The following is an 18,508-nucleotide window of genomic DNA, read 5'->3' as shown; positions in this document are numbered from 1 at the left end:
TCTTCCTTCACCATGTAGACTCTGCCTCAATCGCTTTATAAGGCTGAGTCTTTACATACTTGGCCTTATCCCAGAGGTAAATTTATTTATTGAGCTGCTGCTGGCAAGTTTTAAGTAAAACCCTTCCACGGTGTTATAGCAAACAACGTGTCTCCTGCCAGCCTCTTAAGTGTTATTTGTGTGTCTCACTCTGTGTGGGCGGGTGTTTGGAGCTCAAGGCTTCCTCTTTTTTTGCATTCCAACGCGATCACCTCGCCCCTTCTCTCCCTCCTGCAGCCCCGTTTCCCGGGCGTAAAAAATAATGTGCTCTTTAAAATAATCCCTTCTACATAATAACATGTCATATACAGATCCAAGCCAGGATAAACCAGGGTAGCCCAGCCTGCAAGAATCGCCCACCAGCCGCCGCCAATATAAAGCTACGCAGCGCAGGATGCTGTCGTTTGTGTGTATGTGCAAAGCGAGAGGAGCGTTTGCCCTGGACTTGTTGCTTCAGCCAAGGGCGAGGCGCGGGTTGCAGCCGGGAGCGCAGGAGTTGCGGGGGAGGGGGGGGCACACCAGTTTCAGCCGCCGCCGCCGCTTTGATCTTGCAAGGGAATCCAGAAGAGCCTCGGCTCTTCCTCTCTCCACCCTCCCTCTTCCTCTCCTTCTCCTTTTTCGTTGGATCGCGGCCGAGTTGCGAGCGTGGCCTGCTCGGCGTTCCCGGGTCTGCCTCCTTTTCCCCCTTCCCCTCTCGGCGCGTCGGGCTTAAATGAGAAACATCGAAGGGGCGGGCCCTGCGAGAGCGTGTAATCGGAGAGCTCTGCCTTTCTGTCTGACATGCACATGCCGCTCTGCCTGAAAAGGCGGCGAGCGAGCCGAGAGGCAGGCAAAGCGAGGCGACAGGGCGCCGGCAACGCTCAGCTCCAGAGGGGGAAAGCCGCGCAAAGCCCAGGAGGAGGAAGGAGCAGCAGCAGGAGCAAGGCGGCGGCGGCTTGGAGCAAAACTCGCGCGCCCCAGCCCGGGGATTTCTGCATCTGGAAGGCGGCGGCGGCTGCAACAGCAATAGCAACAGCAAGCAGCACTTTCGCCTTCCTTCCCGGCGCTGCATCCGGAAAACGCCTCTAGCGTGAAACTGACCACCACCAGCAGCCCTTGAGCGCAAAGGGGCAGCAGGCGGGCGAGGAGGGACAAGGGACATCGCCGGACTCCGGGGCTTGGGAAGCAGCAGCAGCAACAGCAGCATTCGCGAGACCCGTTGCCATCTCGCTCCGGATTGTGTGCGTGTGGACGTCCATCTGAGGCTGAGCCCGGCTGCTGGCGATGCCCAGGCGGCACCTCTCTGTCGGCGGCTCGGCTCGGAGAGCGTTGGCAGCGACGCCGTGCTAAAGGGAACGCCACTTTGAAGAACTGGCGCGCTCTCCCTCTCCTGCGTAAAGGCGTGCGCGCGTCTCCGCCTTGATCCCCAGCGCCGTGTGTGCCATTCGGGCGGGTGCGCGCGGCTTCCCGAGCAGCTGCCTGCGCCTCCTTCCTCTGGCGAATGTGAGGAGTTTCCCTTCGGCGTCCTGATCCTTTTTGGAAGTGGGTTTTGCGTGCGCGCGTGTGTGTGTTTAAATCGGCGAGCGGCGCGGAGGGAGCACCGAAGGGGACTCGAAGTCTTGGCGAAGGGGAGTCTGCGTCTCGGTGGCCCCACGGAGAGGAAGAGGACGAGAAGGGAGTTGCGAAGGAAACACCTCGCTACCCCCCCCCCAATCCACCCGCGTCGCCGAGCCCACGCCGCTTGGGAGGAATCGCCCTTCTGCCGCCAAGCATTTCCTCCCCAAAATGGATACGTTTCCTCTCCTCTGGGCACTTCTGCTTCTGCACCTGGTCGGATCTGGAGTCACGGGGCAAGCAGGTAAGGCGAACCAGAGTATTCCCAACGTTCATGTCAATGATTTTGCCTTTCACATTTGGGGGGGTGTATCATAGCTGTCAAGTTTTCCCTTTCCTCGCGAGGAAGCCTATTCAGCATAAGGGAATTTCCCTTTAAAAAAGGGAGAACTTGACAGCTATGGGGTGTAGGTTGGGGGTGAGGGTGAGCGGGCGAGTCCCATTTGCGCCGCCAAATTTCTCCAGTGGATCTGCTGGCATCCACGAACCCAGAACTCTTCTTCTTCCCCCAAATCCAACTTTCACCTCCAGTAGAGTTGGCTGTAGCGGAGATGGTACGCTTTGCAATAGGCAGGAGGGAGGCTGTTTAGGGTTTTCTGATGCTGTTGTCACATATGGAATAAATCAAAGGTTTGAAAACACTACAAAGTCTCCTAGACTTGCAATTTTTCCGAGGGCGGAGGCAAGACTCTTTTTCTCCCCCCCCCCTTCACTCCGTTTATGCTGAGCGTAATTCCCCGGAGAGCTGCCCAGAAGAGAGCTCTCTATCTTTGAGCAGAAAGACATAATAAATCATTTATACGTTTGGGATGCATTTCGCAGATTCCCCACGTTTTCATCTCTTGCAAATGAAAAGGGGGAACCAGCGGGCTTCCAGAAGTCGAAAAGCTGGTGGCGTTTTCTGAATACAGTACAGTTGAGGAGGGGAGAGTAAGAACATCACACCTTTTTGCCTGGTATCTAACAGCTGCGGTAACTGGGGAAAGTGTTGGTGTCTCCCAGCCCCTACACACCCCCGTCGTGTGGCTTTGCTTACGGGGGGTGAGGAGAGAGAAAAGAGCCCGCTAAAGAGAAATAATTACTGTATCAGCAAAGCACAGACAAACAGGCAAGGACAACCTTGCAAAGTAGGATGGAAACTTTTCTTGGTGGAGCTGACCAAACCGCCCCCCCCCCAAAAAAAACCAGGCGGGGGTGGAAGGAGAAAGAATTATGGCAAGGCCATGCTGAGATAAGGGGAGACTGCTTTCCCCAACCCAAACCGCAATGAATTATTAGTACCAAAAGTAAAATGGCCTTGTTTCTTTAAAAACAAAAACAAAAATCCCTCCTCTAGTCTTGTTACTGAAAAAGGAGTCTGGAGCTAATCCCCGCTTACTGGCGAAGAGGGCGCACTAAACCCGTCCGCCTTAATTACTCCATCTGAGAGCTGACACTCATTTCCTCCGAATTAGCCACCGAGCAGGCAGTGAAAACTCAGATAAGGCAGATTAGAAGCAAAACAACAGGATTTGGGAGAGGGAGGGAAGACGAGCGAGGCAGCACCAGCCTTGGAGAAGCGCTCGGAAGGCAAGGGAATGATGCTCGTAGCCCGCGCTATCCCTGCAGCTTGGGGCGAGTGGTCGGCATCCCCGCCGCGCGATTCTTCCAGGCTTGTCTTCTTAGAAGCCAGCCCCGCTCTGTTCATTGGGGCTTCCTCGCGAGTAAGCGTGCTAAGGATCGCAGCGGCGTTTGCCTGCGCACGGTTACGCGCAAGCAAGCCTCTCCGAGCTCTGTGGCGCTGGCTGCCCCCCAGGTAAACTGCGCCCAACCACGGTGCCAAGCTTAACCTCCGCCAGTCCATCCTCGCACGAATCCTGGCGAGGGGTACGCGTGTTTAATTTTTCTTTAAAAAAACAAAAACGAGGAAACCATTTTGCTGGTGAGGAAACTAGGGTGTAGTTTGAGCCGGGGGATCTCCTGGCCCCGGAGATCAAGTCGTAGGGAGCGGGCGGCCCTGAGCATAAGCAGAGTGCCTTTCTCGCAGAGCACCTTGGCCAAGGCGGAGAGCGCGCGGCTTCCGCGTCAGAGGATGGGCTCCTTAAGTGGGTTTGAGCCCCGGCACCTCTCTGAGACAAGGAAGGCCTGGCGGAAAACCAGAGAGGAGAAAACCCCTCTCCACCCTAGGCTAGATCTAAACCCCTGCCGCAAATCGCAGGCGGTGGCGGTTCCGAAGTGTTAAACTGGACAGCCTTGGCACCCCCTGGGTGTTTGTCTGGCCACAGAAACCCCTGCCAGCATTCAAGGGCGGCGGCACCCGACTGCAGCAAGGCAAGCGAAGCGTTTTATTGGTGGGTGGGCGGACGCCCTGTTTTTAATGAAAGCTGTATATTATCCCCCCCCACACACACACTTATTTTTCTCTTTGTATTTCTGGACGTCCCCCCCCCCCTCGTTTCATGCCTAGCTGCAAAGCCTCGGGCCGGTCCCTTGGCCAGGGCCGCGTGCGTAAAGCGCCCGGCGCCGCCGAGCGAGCGCGCTCCTCCCGGGTCTCTCCCGGCGGCGGCGGCGGCGCTTCGTGCGGCGGGCGCAGAGCGTGCTGCTCGCCGCCAGCAGCAGCAGATTCTCCCTTTTGGCAAGGCTTGAACCTTGCGGCAGTGCCCGCCTCTCCTCGGCTAGGCGGCGTGTAAACAAATGCATCAAGTCCCGTCAGGAGAAGCTGGCTTTGCGAGGATGCTCTTGCTTGCTTCCAGCCTCACCCCCCCCCCCCTCCACGCCAGCCGCTGTACCATTACTCCGCCCCTCGCTTAAAAACAACCCCGCAGCTTCCCTTCGCAAGCAACGCCTTTAGGAGAAAAGCTCACTTGCTGAAGGCAGGGGTGGGCACCTCCGCCTTCCCTTGCAGGGCGAGAGGTTTGCCCGCTTGATCTTTACCCCCGCTAGGGCGAGAGAGAATGCCTGACCTGCCATGTTTTTCCTCCCTTGTGTATGGCTAGCTGCAAACTCTGTTCTCATGGCTGTAAAGACCAGCTACTATAGAGAAGGGAGCCTTGGGGGGGGGGGGGGAGATTACAGATGAATTAACTGATCTATGAAACAAGCGAGATGAGAATGGACTGGCTGAAGAGACCCAATTGTGGTCCAGGGTGAGGGATCGCCGCATCGCTTTGCTTCCAAAAAAAAAAGGAGGAAAGCATAAAACTGCTTGAAACATGCCCAGGCCTCCACACCCAGCAACCAGCCAACCGAAACAACATCTAGAGGGGAGAGTGTTGGCAGAAGGTGGGTTCAGGGGAGGGAAACTCAGTCCGATTCTTGTTTCTGCCTTCGGTTACCCCTTAAGGGTGCTCTTAACTTGCTTCAGTGGCTGATTTGCTCAGAGAGTAAACCAGGGCACCAAAGGAATGGAAGGGAGGAAAATAGGCCGTGAGCAGAAAGGGGCTCTGCTCTCCCGTTTGGACTGGGGATAAGACCCCAAGTTGGGGTAAAAGTGATGTGGGGTAATGAAACACACTTCCTTGCTCTCTGGAGCTGTTAGCCCTAGCGATCGCCTCGGTTTAGCATGCGTGCCTGAAGTCACCTCTGAAAAGCTGGTGTGCACCGTTTCCAAGAGCTGCTCCAGAGTGGATGTTTGACTCCTGGGGATAAGCAAGGTGGTTGCCGGGAGCTGTATTTTTCCTTGCAAAACCCCTCTCCTCTAAGTAGATTATGAGCCATCTCATCGCCACTGTGCTGTGGAATCCCTCCAGGGGATCCGCTCCTCTCCCCCACCCCCCACTTTGCCAGATGATTTAAGTGAAACCGGCAGGGAAAGCAGAAACATGTGATTGAAGTAATGGAGGTGGGTGGGGTGAAGAAAAGGGGAAGCGGTAGTAAAATGCAAGCTTGTTCCCGAATTCCTGGCACTCGTTCTGTGCTGCGGAGACTAGGGCTGCTGTCTTGGAGACTGCAGTGGAACCTCTGCTTGGCAGCCACCAAGGCCGGGTTGGAGGGCTTGAGGAACCTACCGTAGCTAGCACGCCACTTTGCCAGAGGCACAGCACACACAGGCAGGCTGAAGTAAGGGGCTGGGGGTGTCAGGTGTGTGGCGCTGTTGAAGATTTGCAGGCAGTAGTACCCTTGCTTCCCTGCCCAGCTGTTGAGCCCTGGAGAGTACCCATTTAGGCAGAACGCAACAGCTGCCGAGCAATCTGTGTGGAGGAGGCTCATCGGAGCTGCCTGCCTCCTTCCTGTTCCTGTTCAGCTCTCTTGGGCAGGCCCCAGAGCTCTTCGTGGGCAGGATCTGTAAGCATGTGCAGGGGCAAGCGTGGCTTAGGCGAGAACAGGAAAGTGTATCTTGGCAGGTCAGTCTGCCACGGCACAAACTTGCTTTCGGCAAGTCAGGTATTGCTTGTCCGCACCATGTTGTGCCCTGTGAACCTCAAGATTGAGGCATATATTTTCTTGGATTCATGGAATCGTAGATTTGTCAGAGACCCCCAAGGGTCATCCAGTCCAACCCCCTGCAATGCCGGAATCTTGACATGTCGTCTCCCCCACCCGCTTCGAAACCTGCTTAGCCTTGCAAATAAAAATGTAATTGCGTACAAAAAAAATGTGTTTTTTCTGGGTTTTGAGCATGTGGATGGCTTGCTAGGGCTGAGCAGATGTACCTGCTTATGGCTCACTGCGGGTTGCATAGATGTGCGGGGGGGGGGAGGGAGGAGAAGGTGAGGTTGCTGAATGGAGAGGGCTGCCTTCCTGGCTCAGGATTGGCCGAAGCAGCCTTTGGAGTCCCTCCCAGCGCTTAGGATTCTGTGAATAAGAAGCATCTCCGTTTGGGCTCTGCAGCTGTGGCGTTCAGAGAGCCCTCTCTGGCGCACGTGGAGAGATTTGCTGGCAGAACTGCAGGTGTCAGGATTCTGTCCCCCCGCTGCAGTGCAATGATGTAACTTTTTCTCCCGGCCGGCCGGCCGCTGTGGCGGACTTTCTGTATGCTTCCAGAAAATGCTTGATGCAAACCAAATGGCATTGCAAACAAGAGTTAGGGAGAGGTGTAAAAACAGGTGGCTTGGATTCTTTGCGGCGGCTGCTGGAGAAGACAGCAGCTAAGTTTGCTTCCCACGTTGTTCGTAGGCCGAAATGTAGCAGCACCTGTGGTTCCAGGGGTTTTCTTTTGCTCAGTCCAGTCTATGTGGCTGACACTCTCTTCCTTTCCTTTCGGGCAGGGAGGGCTGCTGTCCCTGTTTGTAGCGAAGAACAATATCTTTTTACCACTTGGCATTGATTTGCTTAGGCCGCTGAAGCGGAAACAAAACCCAGGCAATCCATAAAAATTCTATTAAGACAAAGATTACCCACCCAAACAAAATACAAGAACATGGGTAAGACAAATCAGCTCAGAGTCCCTAAGTGGTACCTTTTAATGGGCTTCCCATACAGGATCGAGGCTTATTATGGCTGTGGGAGCTGTAAATGACTGGAACAGCAAAGGTCGACCAGTTGGAATTCAGAAAAGAAGGCTGGCGAATGTTCAGCCGATGTAGCTGAGCTGAGAGTTCTCACATCACATAAGAAGGATTTACGAATTTTAATGAGATGGGGGTGTCCCGTGCGAATGTGGCTGGGCAGCATCTGTGTTTGCTGTCCGAAGTTATCGCTGTCTTGTAGCTGTTTTTAGAGAAACTTTCCTTGCACCAGTTTTGAATGAACTGCCTAGTCCTCAAGGTTTCAGAGATAAATTAGTTGCTGCTGGCAAACAGATATGAAAGCTTTCAGATTCAAGTATGCAAGTCAAAAGAAAAGAAGCCTTGCCTGCCTTCTTTAGGTTTCCAAACTTTCAGCTTTGTAAATTAGAAGACGTGTTAAGACTTTTCAAGGACTGCTGCAGGAGCAAGATCTGGGCAACTATGTCCACCAACTGTAGTTTAGCATCTGCCGTATTTGTGGGAAATGATATGCAGATTGCATTAATTAGATGTAACGATGGTGGGCGGCTCTCCGACTTATGATATGTTTTTGCCACGGCCTTCGGTGCTGCTCAGCAAAGTTCCCAGCCCTGGCTTTCAGTGTAAATGTAAGAGGTGCTTAGGAACCCAAGGAAGATGTATCGCGAAGGAAGCTCCCTCATTTTCAGAGCTGAACCATTCTCGATCTCTCCCGACCCTCAGGAACAATTTCGGTTGCAAATGAACCTCTGCCTGTTGTTGCTTTTCCCACGTGAGGAGGAAATTGTGGCTAATGCTTCATTTCAGCTGATTGATTTCTCCTTAATACCGGCATAAAGTTAATAGAGGAGAGCAGAGCTGTGATTAAGCTATATCGCCCCAGCCGCTTGACTTAGTTTGATTGAATCTCTGCTCTTTACAAATATAATCAAAGAGGCCCAAAACTTGCTTTGGATGAGTAAAGCTGTTAATGATAAAGAGGAGGAGGAGGAGGAGGAGGAGGAGGAGGAAGGGAGCAGCTTGTAGGCCAACCCCGTGTAATACGGTTGACATCAGTGGATCTACTCCTGTGTAAAAGTTACTCGGGAAGGTAAGGTAATTTAATCAAGATAATTTAATGCGGTTCAGGATTATATCCTTTAAGGCAGTGCATTCACTCTTTTGGACTTGCATGGGGGTAGTGTTAGGTGTGATTCCCAGCTATTTTCAATGCCTGTAAATCTAATACGGTTCTTCATTGTGAATACAGAATTGGCAGGGTAGCGACGGCGACTCCTGTGTGGCTTTAGCTATAACTGTAAGTAAAAGGGGAGTCAGTAAAGAGTTGATTTGCCAAGGCGGGGGTAACACTTCAAAGTCGACCTTCCTGCTTAAGCAAATGTGAAAACTCATAACCCAGGAGAATAGCAGGAGCCATGCTTATTTATTTATTTGATTAATTTAATTTAAATATTTATAAATCCACACTCTTAGAAAGTGTTGCATAATAATGCAACCCTACAAGCTAGGCTTTGGAGATCCTTTGCTGCTGGTGGAGATTTGTGGTTGCAACAATTTGCCTTTAGTGTTTATTGAAAGGTGTTTGATTGATAGCCCTGGAAGAGGAAGCCCATCCTCCCTGCCTGCTGTTCCCTCCCTTCCCCGTTTCCTTCTGCTCTCTTCAGAAGGAAGCCAGTGGCTTTCTTTTATTGCCCTGGTCCTGACCCAGACAGACCACATCTGAAGGCGGTGGTGGTGGGAGTTTTGTCTCCAGGGCTATTTATCCCTTGCCCTTTTGGCTCACGCTTCCAGTGTAGCTCTCACAGCAAAGAGGCCATCTGCTGGTTTAGGCATTGGCTGCAGACTCGGAGGAACCCTCGTGGAGTATTCAGTTCGGGGAGATTGCCTGTGCGGTGCTGGTCTTCAAGCTCCAGAACTTGAACCCGGACTACTCAATTTACCGAAGATAAAGAAACGTCCTGTAACTCGGTAGATCACTGCCTTTAGAAAAAGCATATGACCTACATTAAATCCACAGGGGAAGCGAGGAGCAGGGGGTGCGACAGCCCAAGCCTGTCCCTGTTGCGTCTCCGATTGCTACAATTTGAAGAGATGAAAAGCTACCATTTGGCCAACCCCCCTTTGTTACAAGGCAAGCCCACGTGGTCGCCTGTGGCTCTGAATCTCAAGCCCGCAGCGTGCTCTGGTCAAGAGAGGGAAAAGTGCGCTGGAGGAAAGTGCCGAAAGGGCAGAAAAACGTCTGCATGACATAGCCGTGTGCTGCAATGGGAAAGCGAAAACAAGGCCCCGTTCTGCAGCCCTGGTCACGCATTAATTTGTGGGGAGTGAGGCTGTGGTTTTACTCTCACCACTGCTGTTGGGTCATAATATTCCTGCAACAGCAGCATGTGGAAATGATGCCTTATGAGGAACGGCTTAGGGAGCTGGGTATGTTTAGCCTGGAGAAGAGAAGGTTATGATAGCCATGTTCAAATATATGAAAGGATGTCATATGGAGGAGGGAGAAAGGTTGTTTTATGCTGCTCCAGAGAAGCAGACACGGAGCAATGGATTCAAACTACAAGAAAGAAGATTCCACCTAAACATTAGGAAGAACTTCCTGACAGTAAGAGCTGTTCGGCAGTGGAATTTGCTACCAAGGAGTGTGGTGGAGTCTCCAACTTTGGAGGTCTTTAAGCAGAGGCTTGACAGGCATATGTCAAGAATGCTTTGATGGTGTTTCCTGCTTGGCAGGGGGTTGGACTGGATGACCCTTGTGATTCTATGAGGTGCAATTTCTGGCAGAGAAATTCACACTTGCCAGCAAATAAAAACAAAGCATAGCTGCCAAGTTTTCCCTTTTCTCGCGAGGAAGCCTATTCAGCATAAGGGAAAATCCCTTTAAAAAAGGGATAACTTGGCAGCTATGAAACAAAGCGTCCATCATCCATACTGCCATGGACTTTTGATCCAGTGACAATTCCATAGTTGTGGGGCCACAGCAAAGAAGGCTCTTGAACATGTTGCTATGTAGCAGCCCGAGACCACTGACGGGTTGTCCCTACTGGCCATGCGACCCAGAATGGATGGTAGGGGAGAAAGTGCTTCAACGAACACCTGGAATCCCGAGCCATGCGGGACTTTAAATACCAACACTTAATTTGGGCCTGGTAGTATATTTCCCACCAGTCCAGCTCTTGCAAGAGCTGCAAGGTGTTCTATGACTGCATGCAGATGCACCAGGCAATAACTGAGTGACAATGTTTTGCACTAGCTGCAATCTCCAAACTGTCTTCAAGGGCAGCTAAACATTCAACATTGCAGTAATCTAAACATGAGGCTTAATCTGGCAAATATTTGTGACCCTGGAAGGCCGTAGCTGGTAACAGGCATTCCTCACTCTTAAGGCCTCTTGTGCTTCACTAACCATGCTGGACCCAGGACTCAGGCTACAGACCTACTTCTTCGGGGTGGTGGTGGAGTACAACTGTGTCCAGAACAGACCACAAGCTAATTCCCAAAGCACCTCCCCTCTTGTCAGGATCAAGCGCCAGTTTATTGGCTTGTAGCTGGGTGTCATAAGCTCCAGATCGATGGATGGCCATAGCATTGGACAGAAGAGAACCCTGTGGGACCTCAAGCAAGATTGCTAGGACAGGAGTCACACGTCGCTACCCTCTGGAACCAGCCCTCCAGGGAGCAGTGGGACTATCCCAGGAGGATCCTGTGGTCCGTGGTATGAAAAGTTGCTGAGAAGAATAAGCAGGATTGTATCTTGCTCCTCTCTGTCCCAAGATAGGTCATCGGCCCGAGTGACCAAAGCTGTTCTGGTCCCCAAACCAGACCTGAAGCCAGATTGAAATTGATCAAGATAATCAACTTAATCCAAACATACATTGAAGAACAAGAGAGGATGTTGGCAGGTGGGTGGCTATGACAACCATTAAGAGTCCATGGAGGTCCTTTTAAGGAAGAGGACCACCACCACCTCTTTCAAGGTAGGAAGAAACACCCCCTCCCACAATGAGGCATTTACCGTATCACCCCCTGGGCACACTCATCAGTCACCACCAGCTAGTTTTGGAAAGTGAAGGTGTGCAAGGTTCAGGGGAGCATGTAGTAGGGTGGAACTCTCCAAGCATCTTAACATCCTGGGAATGCAATACAGTGGTACCTCGACTTACTAGTAACTCGACGTACAAATGTTTCGAGTTATGAAGAGAGTTCCGTCCGCCATTTTGGATGCGGTTTAGATAGGATTTTTTCAACTTCCGAATTTTTAGATAGGATTTTTTCAACTTGCGATTCCCCCCCCCATTGGCTTCGACTTCTGATTTTTTCGACTTACGAAGGTCCGTTTGAAACAGGTTAACTTCGTAAGTCGAGGGACCACTGTAGTTGAAAGTGAGCCCATACCGCATGACCAGGCAGTGCCCTTGACATTTCTCTAGGACCTGCACTAATTGTAGCATCAGACCGAAGGTGAGTGACCTTATCCTAACGCGAGCAGAAGCATATTGGCACAGGACAGAGGAGGGAAGGGGAACTGACTGAAAACATCGCATGGCCTCTCCACAAGCATGGAAGCTATGCAATGCCGGTGCATCTTGCGCTGATGCATCTTGGGAGGGAGAACATCCCACTTCACAAGGGGCTACCACTGAAAAGGCCATCACACATGCCGGTGTCCCGCAAGCCACATTTGGGTGGTGTCACCAGAAAAAAAGCCCCCCTACCCAGGCTGATCTTAGCACTCGCGCAGGTTGGTAGGGGAGGAGGTCCTCCAACAGAGCTTAAATATGATGATGATAAAGCGTGGGCGAGACATCACGCACAAACTCCTCACTGCCTTATGTGAAGTCTGAAGCACCTCAGAAACAACCAGCCAGCTTTATTTAATATTTCGAAATTGGAAGTTGTTCAGGACAATGTCTTCCATGGAGCCCCTGCACACCCAGCGACGTAAATGTGTTGATACCCGTATCCCATCTGGCTGTCACTGTTGGGGGCAGGTTTTTAAGTGGTGAATGAAGCAGGTCTGGTGGTCCCTCTGCCCCATTTCCCATTTTGTTTCATTCCAATAGGAGGCAAGGGAGGAGGGTATGTTTGTACTTGGGACCAGGCAGGTCTGGCCTTGGCTATGAATCCCATGGCCTTGTTAGCTGGCTTCAGCTCTAATCCTTCTCTTTCAGCCTCAGTTCCCCAACTGTCATGAGGGAATAATAATGGCTAGTCTGGCCGAAATGCATAGGGAATGGAAGGGAGTGATAACGATGATGAATTTTGCACAGTAAAAATGTTGCATTGGATGATGATTATTAATAACCAGAAACCAATGGCTGGTTGGAATCAATAGATGAAATTCTGCACTCCTTGATCTCCTCCGCATCCTGTCTTTAACCAGTCCTCTGTTCAGCAGTGTTGTTGCTGTGTGTAAATAGCTGCTGCTCTGTGTATGATGGAGAAGAAGGATGCCTTTGCATTCTAACCCACCTCCCACCAAACCCCCAAAGGCAAAATCTGGAGTAGGAGACTCTTAATCTCTTTTCTATAGGTTTTTTTTGGGGGTTTTCGAGTTTACAAACTATCACAAAGGAAACAAATAACATATAATCAATAAACCTCCTCCTTCACTTTTGTGGGTCCTTATGTCAGCCTTTCCTCCTGCATCTCATCTGTTGCTTCAGTTCTACCAAATCTTTAATTAATCCATCGATGAGACTCTTGATCTCAGGGTCATGGGTCTGAGCCCCAAATTGTTGCATTGCAGGGGTTGGACTAGGTGATGCTAATGGTCTCATCCAGCTCTATATGCCTGTGATTCTGCACTCAATGTACATCCCTGAATTCCTGAGAGGGCAATCCCCAATTAGTATATTATTGTTCCTCTGCAAATTCTCACCAAACTATTTAACCAGCAGTAAATTATAATGTGGGAAGCTGGATTTTTCCAAATTCAGACATGTCCATTAGATTTTTGGGCGGTGGGGGGGGGGTTGGGATATTGAATTTTTTTTAGTGATGTTTCAGCAGAGTTTGCAAGGATGGAGTTCTTGATATTGTTGGATATGCACCTGTAAGGTGATTGAGTTTTCCAAATATGGAGGATTCTTTTGTCTCAGAAATGCCCAATGTCTTTCTGAAGAAGGATGGAAGAAATTCAGAAACTGTTGATGCTAAAAAAAGGGGGGGGCAAAAGTTGAGAAGCTGTTAATAATGCAATCCCAGAAGGCACCAAACGTATTGCTATATAATTCCAAGAAATTGGAATGTATATATTAGAAAATGCACAGCTCCCTCACGCTGTTTCCCTTGAGTCCTCCTCTCTCCCATTCCAACCCTGCAGTTAAGCAACATTTATAAGCACAACACATTACTGCATGAAAGGCTCAGTATATTTTACAAGAACAAATGTAAACATTCCCAGCAAATCTACTTCAAGTAGCTTTCTTTGCCAAGTGCCGCTTGCCTCACTGTGGGAATGAGTGAATAGTTACAGTTAAATAAATAGGAAACCAAAAGGAAGCACTCTTCGCTTCCTTTGCTTGCCGGCACATGGTGTGTAAAGGCAGGAAATGCGGGGAGCCTGTTTGGTGGTTCGATGAGGATGTGATTCAAAACCAATCTGCTTGGAATAAACTTCCATTGAAATCAGTGTGGAATTAAGTTTTTAGGATAGTCTTCTTGGCCATGGCAGATTCGCAGTGTACACCTAAGGGTGTTTGAAGCATTGGCAGATGCAGCGAGATTGGCTCTATTTAAGTCTGTAAGCGCTTTTGAGTGCAAAATATGGTCTGGAGCTCAACATCAAAAAAACCAAGATCATGGCCACTGGTCCCATCACCTCCTGGCAAATGGAAGGGGAAGAAATGGAGGCAGTGAGAGATTTTACTTTCTTGGGCTCCTTGATCACTGCAGATGGTGACAGCAGTCACGAAATTAAAAGACGCCTGCTTCTTGGGAGAAAAGCAATGACAAACCTAGACAGCATCTTAAAAAGCAGAGACATCACCTTGCCAACAAAGGTCCGTATAGTTAAAGCTATGGTTTTCCCAGTAGTGATGTATGGAAGTGAGAGCTGGACCATAAAGAAGGCTGATCGCCGAAGAATTGATGCTTTTGACTTATGGTGCTGGAGGAGGCTCTTGAGAGTCCCATGGACTGCAAGAAGAGCAAACCTATCCATTCTGAAGGAAATCAGCTCTGAGTGCTCACTGGAAGGACAGATTGTGAAGCTGAGGCTCCAATACTTTGTCCACCTCATGAGAAGAGAAGACTCCCTGGAAAAGACCCCGATGTTGGGAAAGATGGAGGGCACTAGGAAAAGGGGACGACAGAGGACGAGATGGTTAGACAGTGTCCTTGAAGCTATGAACATGAGTCTGACCAAACTGCGGGAGGCAGTGGAAGACAGGAGTGCCTGGCATGCTATGGTCCATGGGGTCACGAAGAGTCGGACACGACTAAACAACAACAACAAAGTCTGTAAGCAGAGGTTGGATGGTCATCTGTCACGGACGATCTAGTTGAGATTTCTGCAGTCCATTCCAACTCAGTTCTGTTAAATAACTACAGTGGTACCTTGGAAGTTGAACGTAATTCTTTCCGGAAGGACGTTCGACTTCCAAAACATTCCATTTCCAAGGCGTGGCGGCTTCTGATTGGCTCTTGCAATCGGAAGAGCCAATTGGAAGCCTCTTGTCTGCTGTGCCAGACGTTCGGCTTCCAAAAAAGTTTGAAAACCGGAACACATACTTCCTTCCAGTAGCACCTTAGAGACCAACTAAGTCCGTCATTGGTATGAGCTTTCGTGTGAATGTACACTTCGGGAAGCCAAAACGTTCGGCAACGGAGACGATCGGAAACCAAGGTTTGACTGTAGAACAGAACGGAGACAATTTCTTTCCAAAACGTGGCACGGATCTTTGCCTGGTGAGAGCAGAATTATGTCTAGAACTCGTAGAATTGAAGGCTTACATTATCGTTTTGCAGCTGGTGGTGTGCCATTAGGAAGAGGCAAAGTTTATGAAGGTTGCAAACCTAGACTGCTCTCAACGAGCAGAGGAGAGGGTAGTAGCCTTAGGTTATTGATGTCTGGAGAGAGAGAAGGGGAGTCCTGGGTGGAATTCTTGACTAGGTAGGAACAGGAAGTGGAGATGGTTCAGTTTGCTAGCTGCTGTCTTATCACGTGGTACCTTATTACAGTAATGGAATCACTTCCCTTGTTCAGCTGTGAATCATCTGGTTTTCAGTCATCTATGGCAGGGGTCAGCAAACTTTTTCAGCAGGGGGCCGGTCCACTGTCCCTCAGACCCTGTGGGGGGCCGGACTATATATTTTTTTGGGGGGGGGAATGAACAAATTCCTATGCCCCACAAATAACCCAGAGATGCATTTTAAATAAAAGGACACCTTCTACTCATGTGAAAACACCAGGCAGGCCCCACAAATAACCCGGAGATGCATTTTAAATAAAAGGACACATTCTACTTATGTAAAAACACCAGGCAGGCCCCACAAATAACCCAGAGATGCATTTTAAATAAAAGGACACATAATACTCATGTAAAAACATGCTGATTCCCGGACCGTCTGCGGGCCAGATTTAGAAGGCGATTGGGCTGCATCCAGCCCCCGGGCCTTAGTTTGGGAACCCCTGATCTATGGGCTGGTGAATATGGGGCTTCCTGCTTCCTCCTGAACTGTGGCCCATCTTTCTCACCGAATGCTATGCCATTTTTTCCCCTCTTGGGCCCTTGCCAGTCTCCTGTTGTTTGAAATAAAGGGAGGGGGGGAGGTATTGACCCAGTGCTAGATCTGGTAATTAAATCCTAATCCTGTTTATATCGGTCAGGCTCCATCATCAAAGAAATGAGTGCGATATCCGAGATACAGTAATGTGACTTCGCTACATAATCTAGCAGGAGATAAAGATAAATTGTGACAAGGAGGAAGCCCTGACTTCGCCACAGATGGCTTTGGTAATTAGCAAAGTAGAGTAAGAAAACATGCTGGAGGTAGATAAATTTATGTCAAAATCTGGTGTGTTTGAAAGCTTTCCTCCATTATGAAAGCCTGTCTCAGCTCCCCAAAGGGATGTAAGATGAGAAGAGGAAAGGGTTTTAAATAGACAATAATATGGTAATGTACATCAAGAGAAAAATGCCTTCTGCAATTTTATGTACGTAAAAAAAAAAAGAGGTAAACAGTGCAGCTGCCAATTTGTATGTAGTCAAGCAAACAGTTTGGACAACGGTTTAAGGCAGCCCGTTGGAGATGAAGGATAAAAATCAGGTGCTTGGGCACAACTGGGTGTTTTTGTCTTCCCCCTTGGCTAGTTAGAAAAAAAGAAGGGGAGGGTGGAAATCTGTTTTGGGTGACCACGGCAGAGATATTGTTTATGCAACTCTGAGCAGTGTGCGCTCATAAAGACTTCGAAATGTTTTGCTAAAAAACTAGTATTTTTAGAAGTGGCTCCACTAAATCTAGCAGAACATATTGCAGCCGAGAGAGAGGCAGGCCTGCAGCAAATATTTTGTACACACTAACTGGTAAGTTTGGCTCTGTGGCTTCCGAAATCCTGGTACGAAGGGTTTTGCTTTTTTAAAAAAAAAAAATGTGGAAATGAGGAATTGCAACAGGAGATGGACAGCTGTCGGAAGCACGGTTGAAACAACCTAGCCTGCCTTTAATTAAGAATGTTAATCATCCTTATTAAGTCGGCAATATTTGCTTTGCTAACTCCTCTAGCCTGGAGTAGTGATAGTTGCAAAAGCAAGGAGACAGAATTCCCCATATGGTTTAAAAATGGGCTTGGCCCTGATTCGGAAACTCTTTTGTTTAGACTTGTCACCTTCCTTGTACCCCATAAACTCTGTCCACACTTGAATAGCTGGCAAATATGCTTTTTTAAAAGTGTGCAGACTTACACAGGCGAGCATAACCCAGACAGTGAAACCAGTGCTTTTTTTGGGGGGGGGGGGAGTACCCAAGGGTAGGGAGTACTGGCACCCCCCCCAAAAAAATGTTAAAGGTGTGGCACTTACTGTAATAACTTCATGGTGAGTACTTTTTCCCGAAACACTTGTAAGACCTGAAAGAATTGGATGTGCCTTCATAAATCATTGGAAATAAGTGAATTTTTTAAATAGTGTTTTGGCTGTGACTGTCTTGCGCCCAATTTTATAAGGTGCGCATAATAAAAGCTGTGTAGGAAAAACGGCATCACTTAATGCATTTCTCAGGGAATAATAATAATAATATAATAATAATAATAATAATAATAATAATATAATTTATTTATACCCCGCCCATCTGGCTGGGCTTCCCCTGCCGCTCTGGGCGGCTTCCAACAAACGTTAAAATACGTACATCAAAAAGGCACCTTAATACTGGAAACCGCTTCTAGAATCTTGCCAAAGGAGTGCGTTTTAGAAGAGATGGACGTAGGCAGCTGCCTTATAACCCCCTGAGTGGATTATGCATGTTAAACCCTTTTCTGTATTACCCTATATTTACAACATGTTTAAGATGCGGGAGTGAGTTTTCTCACACCCACACGGCATTGGAACAGCTCTCAGCGGCAGCCGCATCTGGTCAGTAGTAGGCAAAGAAGAGTAAAAGTGTTTTGGAAGTCTCCAAAGTAGACATGCCTAGCATTGTGCTGTAATTTGGCTTTTTCTCGTCGCGAAGGAGGGTGTCAGTACACAAAAGAGCTGTGTACATTTTGCTCCCATATTTTGTCAAGCATTGCCTGTGCACTTTCAACTTTTGCAGGGCGAGGCACTTGCACTCTCTCTCAAAACTTTTTTTTTTTATTATTAAAAAGAAAACCTTGCTATTTATTATAGACAAATTCCACATAATTCTGGCACCGTGTGCTTTGGGTATGTGTGTAAGGCCATAGGGATATGCATAGATCAGGGGCTTCACCCAGAAGCCACTTCCCTCTCCAGTAGACAGCCATTGTGTGTGCACGCACATAAGTTAAAGAAATGAATAAGAATAAGGAAGAATTTGCTTTGGTTTCCTAACAGGATTCCAGAGCAGTTGAGTTTCAGGACACAGCGGCCTTGTTCCGCCGATAGCCTTAGAGGAGAAAGCATCCTTCATAGGGCTTAGGAAGCTGTCAGGTTCAGATAAGCCTGGGATCCTATCCTGTGGGACCCCCAGTAGTATTAATAAGGAAAAATTAATTTTTAACAACTGGGATGGCTGCCAAATCATGTGACCTTTAGGCGGACCAGCTGCAGTATGAAAACAAATTGCAGATATCGAAGAACCTGGAGGTGGGAATGCAGGGGGGTTGGGGGTGGGACGGGACAGAGAAGGATCCCATCTCAAAGCAGACAATTTATCCCTTATGACGGAGGATGGGTGCAGTTTTGTCCTAAAGAAGAGAGAGAGAGAGAGAGAGAGAGAGAGAGAGAGAGAGAGAGAGAGAGAGAGAACACCACCAACAAACTAGAAATCTGCTAAAGCCTCTCTCTCTC

The 18,508-nt window shown here is 49.2% G+C and overlaps 1 protein-coding gene across 2 annotated transcripts in view; it reads left to right on the top strand.

Annotated features, from left to right (window-relative positions):
* The first annotated feature begins 758 nt into the window (after window positions 1-758).
* Window positions 759-18,508, top strand: part of NRP2 (neuropilin 2) — a 214,894-nt gene continuing 197,144 nt past the window's right edge. Inside the window, exon 1 of one of the 2 annotated variants that reach the window (XM_035137744.3) lies at window positions 759-1,876. In XM_035137744.3, coding sequence (XP_034993635.3) covers window positions 1,804-1,876 — 73 coding nt within the window. In that variant the 5' untranslated portion in view covers window positions 759-1,803. The remainder of the gene's footprint in view (window positions 1,877-18,508) is intronic. The other variant, XM_035137736.3, reaches the window with a different exon arrangement.

The sequence above is a fragment of the Zootoca vivipara genome, chromosome 1 (assembly GCF_965207765.1).
Source record: "Zootoca vivipara chromosome 1, rZooViv2.hap1.1, whole genome shotgun sequence".
Taxonomy (NCBI): domain Eukaryota; kingdom Metazoa; phylum Chordata; class Lepidosauria; order Squamata; family Lacertidae; genus Zootoca; species Zootoca vivipara.
Note: the sequence above shows the minus strand (reverse complement) of the source record. Positions and strands in the feature narration are given on the sequence as shown.